The 4,768-nt window shown below is 43.9% G+C and overlaps 1 protein-coding gene across 1 annotated transcript; it reads left to right on the forward strand.

Annotated features, from left to right (window-relative positions):
* tsr2 (TSR2 ribosome maturation factor) lies at nucleotides 1-4,768 on the forward strand. Its single transcript, XM_082517949.1, has 5 exons — nucleotides 1-186; nucleotides 1,248-1,338; nucleotides 2,103-2,194; nucleotides 3,418-3,576; nucleotides 4,399-4,768. Exons 1-5 carry the CDS (start codon nucleotides 109-111, stop codon nucleotides 4,498-4,500), a joined length of 522 nt encoding a protein of 173 aa, XP_082374075.1. The 5' UTR covers nucleotides 1-108; the 3' UTR covers nucleotides 4,501-4,768.

Here is a 4,768-nt window from a genome sequence, read left to right on the forward strand (position 1 = left end):
CTTTTTGTCACAGTCCGTTTCGATTGGAAGGAGCACGCTTTTCCTGAACGATCGCTTCTGTCTGATCTCTGTTTCTGCACTCGGCTCCTTCTGTCTGTCAGACCCAACATGGCGGCCTCCGCGGCTTCACGTGAGGTCTTCACAGAGGGAGTCCGAGCGGTTCTTCAAACCTGGCCAGTTCTTCAGGTGAGTTAGAGCCGATCGAGTGCCTCCGGAGCGGCAGGCAGACGGGTCCAGCTGATACCCAGACGGGTTACTGATTCAACGATAACCGATATGATGCTAACATGCTAACAGCTTCTCACGTGAGGAGCTTATGTTCTGTTAAACCAAATCACAGACCTACACAGAGCATTTTTATGGCAGCGGGACCTTTTAACTGGATAAATAAAGGATAAATACAAAAGTCACTCTGCCACAAACTGACGGCGACTTCTACCTTGTGAGAGGAATGTTGTTTGTGGCTCATGATATCATACATGAGGGAGACAGTTCACATATATCTCACATATTATAGGTCAAAATGTCTTTTTTATGGAAGTGTAAATACCGGGAATCACTTTTTGGCACACGGGGGTTGTGTGGTGATTGTTTTTATGTTGCTAAGTAGACTGTAGTCGGCAGGATTTAGAAAGCAGTTTTATATCAAATAAACAGAGGACCTGTTTTGGAAGTATCTTCATGATTCTGCGTTACTGTACCCACATCATCATCAATCCAGTCCTTCTTGGCCAAGATTAGTGTTATTTATTGAAGTGTGGAGCTCAGTTCGGATGTGTAAAGATGGAGCTGCAATGCAGGAGGACAATTTGAAGACCAGGATTAGATTCAGCGATGTAGTGAAGCAGCACATGCAGAGAGTTGGTGTGACTGTAGACAGATGATCTGCTGTGGCGATCCCTAAAGGGGGCAACCAAAAGAAGGTGATGAACTTTGACCTTTGGATAGTTCATCTTTTTAAATGTTTCAAAATGATTCATTACTTCAGCAGAATGCAGGTAGAGCTTGGAGTGTGGGCGTCTGGATGCTGGGGGGTGGAGTCAACACATAGAAGAAGAAGTGGGAAATTTAAACAGACGTGTGGGGAGGATGTGTTTGAGTTGGGTGCCTGCAACATCTCGCAGGATTCTCTGTTTATGAGATTTTATTAATTAGCTCGTTTATTCTTAAGTCAACATTAGAAATCTGATGTTATGTATGATGTGAGGTCACAGCAATAAAATGTACCATCTCTGTTTGTCGGACAGATTGCGGTGGATAACGGGTTTGGAGGCATCTACGGCCAGCAGAAAGCTGATTGGATGGTGGATGTGGTTCAGCAGTATTTCCATGACAACGGTGGGTATGTGTAGTTGTTACGGTGCTAATTAGAAGTGGGTGAACCCTTTAAATCGAGTTTAAGCTTTCAGTGATCATTAGATGTGATCTGGGTTGCCTCAGTTTGAGCTCGTGAGGATGCATGAATAAAAGTGACTTTGAACCTCCAACGGTTCAGTCTGTTCTTTGAATCTGACAAAGGACAGCGTGAGATATGGATTGAATTTAATGTTGCATAAGAAAAGACAAATAATTAGACAAAGTTTCTGTCGATATCAAGTTGATTAAAGGGAAACTCAGTCAAGTGTGTCTCAGAGGTTTAAAGGGCTCCTGTTGTCCTTCTTTTCTGCTCCATGTTCACATCAAACTTAAGTCTCAAATAATGAGGTATGTATGTAAAAGCAACCCATGTGAGCCTAAAGGCTTCAGACTGCTCCAAATGCTCCTCAATAAGATGCCAGAGAAAGAGGGTATGTTTAATATGTTCATCTCAACACGGCTCTGCCTGTAGACGCTGAAACCCCGCCCACCTGTAGTTTAAACCCTCTGTTTACAAGACGTAGCCTGTCAGAAGAAGTTTGGTTTAAAGGGAGATGATCTATAATATTTCAGACAGGATGAACTGAGGAGCAGTTTAAGATGTTTTGAACTGTGCGCCATGCAGAGCTTTACTAGTGGAGTCTAAGAATAGAAATAAGGAGCAGAACCACGTTTAATTAAACAGCGAAAGCTTCAGGGTCATTTTTGATGTTGTGTTAACATCTCCGTGTGTCTGTGTGTGTCAGCTGACCTGCAGCAGTACGAAGTCGAGGACTTCATCGCTGAGCTGATGGATCAGGAGTTCAATACAGTGGTGGATGATGGGAGTTTACCACAGGTACACACACACAAAGACAACAGCAATAACAGTGTTTCTTTTTTAAATCCTGTTTTTAAAATGCACTCATCTTCACTATATTTAAGTCTTCTGTGGAGAAAAGTAAACCGTCGGGATCAGAGGCTACATTTCTCATTCTCTGCATGGATATGATGTTATAATAAAAGCAGCATGTTTATGACATGTCTGCATGTAAATTCTGGTTGTCTTCATCACCTTCCTGCCTCCTGATGTCAGCATTATATCTGCGTGGTCTTATTAACGTCTTCATCAGTTAGTTCAGTAGGACGAGCGAGGCATGAGTTCATCGGTTCTTCTTCTCGCCAGGAGAATATTTAGTTTAGTCTTTTTGTTGTGTTTGTGAAAATACACGGCAGTTCTCGCGCTCGTACTGCCTCACGAACGAAGCTGCAGCGTTCACTATGATGTGATTAATGATGCAGAACTCGCGGTTGAAAATGGGCTGTTCGTGTTTTATGGTCGAGCAGAGGTGGTGCGTTCGCTGTCCGCTCCAGAGCTGGCAGCGAGCTCTGTAGTCAGATGGAGGCGGTGCACGATGTGCTACAGCCAGTCTGTGGTTTGCAGAACATAAACACTGTTTGATGATGAGCTCCCAGATGTTTCCATAACCCCGTCCGCCCATCCTGCTGCTTCATCACTTTTCTTATCTGATGCCTCCTCTTTCTTTTATGCGGTTTTTGTTCCTGGGTGTTTCCTGGTCGTCCTTTTGGAGCTGGCGTTGAGTCCTCAGAGATTCATGTCGGTCTCATCCTGGAGAAGAGTCACACCTGCTGCTTTTCTTCAAATTTAGCATCCACCTTAACAACACCTGCTTCTCTGTCACTTTGAAGTTTTGCTGCCTTTTGAACAAAAGCGCTGCGGATTCTGTTAAAGCGGCTCCGTTTGATCTCTTCTGCTTTGTTTGAGCCTCGTTATTTCTTCTTTCCTGACGCTTTCCAGGACGACTCGGTTTCTCTGAGCTCTTTGTTCTTGTAAACATTCAAGCGGCCAACTTTTCACTGTTCAAACCTCTAAACTCTCCACACAGTTGTTTCCTCATTGACGTCAACTTGTTTGAACTAAAGCGCAGCAATTAAAGTAGTTTTATTATTTTATTCCACACCGAACAAAAACTGAAGGAATGAACACAGAATCGTCCGCTTGGTGCTGGTCTGCAGGTGTGGATGTTTGAAGGTGATGTGTGTGTGTGTGTGTGTTTGTAGGTGTCCGCCAATCTGCTGCAGATGTTCGGTCAGTGGCGGCAGGGGGCACTGGAGCAGCTCAAACACACCATCAACACTCTGACACAGAATAAGAGTCAAAGGGCAAAGGTCACGGCTCAGCCCACACAGTCTGATGAAGAGAGCAACGATGACGCACAGGTACGGCTCACCTGACAGACACACACAGGTCAGAATCAGGACTGTGGATTTTGATCTCCGTCACTCCCACTGAGAATCTCTGAGCGACGTTCAACCTTTTTGAACGAGTAATCTGAATCTTTCACACCTGAATTACATTTTATAGGCTTTGTTAAAACCTGCAGCCCCATCAGTTGTGCGCCCACTCGAGCAGAAATCTTCAAAAAGTGTATTTTGTGTGAGTTTTGCAGTGTTGCATCCATTTTGATCTTCTAGCCGTGATTCCTTTTGTGGTTTAAAAATGACTGTATCACATAATTACGGAGTATTTGCCATGGACTGTCCAGTATGTGTCTTGCTTTCAGCTCCAGCTCTGGATGGATGGAAGGAAACTGTAGTTTGAAAATCTTTCAGCTTCTCTGATGCAGTTACATCCTCGTTCTGTCCGTTTGTAAAGTTGTGCTGCTTCTGTGCTCATATTATAGTCGTAAACAGACAGAAAACATTACGATATGTGGAGTGGGTGTAAAATGGATTTGGTTGCTGTTTTAAAACAAAACTCAAATGTGTTTCATGAAGTTATGAAGGTTTAAAATTCCTGGAAAAACCACGACACTAAAAAGCCAAATATGGCCCCGCCCCGTGTACGTCAGGGGCTCATTCATAGTGTGAAGACACAGCTGACTGAGGGCTTCAGGTGGAAACTTTATTTATTTTTATATCTATCTATCTATCTATCTATCTATCTATCTATCTATCTATCTATCTATCTATCTATCTATCTATCTATCTATCTAGATAATGAAATCACCCGGGTTGAGTGATGGTTGTTTGTGTGTGCAGGAGATGGAGTGTGAAGCGTCTGGTCCATCGGTCAGCAGGACACATCCTCCTCCTACTCAGGATGAAGAAGATGGCTGGACGGTGGTGAGGAAGAAGAAGTGAAGATTTTAGGATGAACTGTTAAACAGAGACTGAAGCATCTCACCTTTGACCTACAGGAAGAGACTTTTTAGTGAAAGCTGGGCCTCAGCCTCCACCTGCTCCAGACTGAAAGGGTCCTGCAGGCTCAGAAAGGCGTGCTGTTTGTCGGCCGCCTGCTGGGACGTTCAGTCTGGAGCAGGTGGACGGGGACGATGTCCTTAAACCGGAGTCACTCTACTTCCTGTGGATGAATTTTTTATTATTATTATTATTAAACACTTTGACCATA

The sequence above is a fragment of the Aulonocara stuartgranti genome, assembly GCF_965226115.1.
Source record: "Aulonocara stuartgranti genome assembly, chromosome: 20".
Taxonomy (NCBI): Eukaryota; Metazoa; Chordata; class Actinopteri; order Cichliformes; family Cichlidae; genus Aulonocara; species Aulonocara stuartgranti.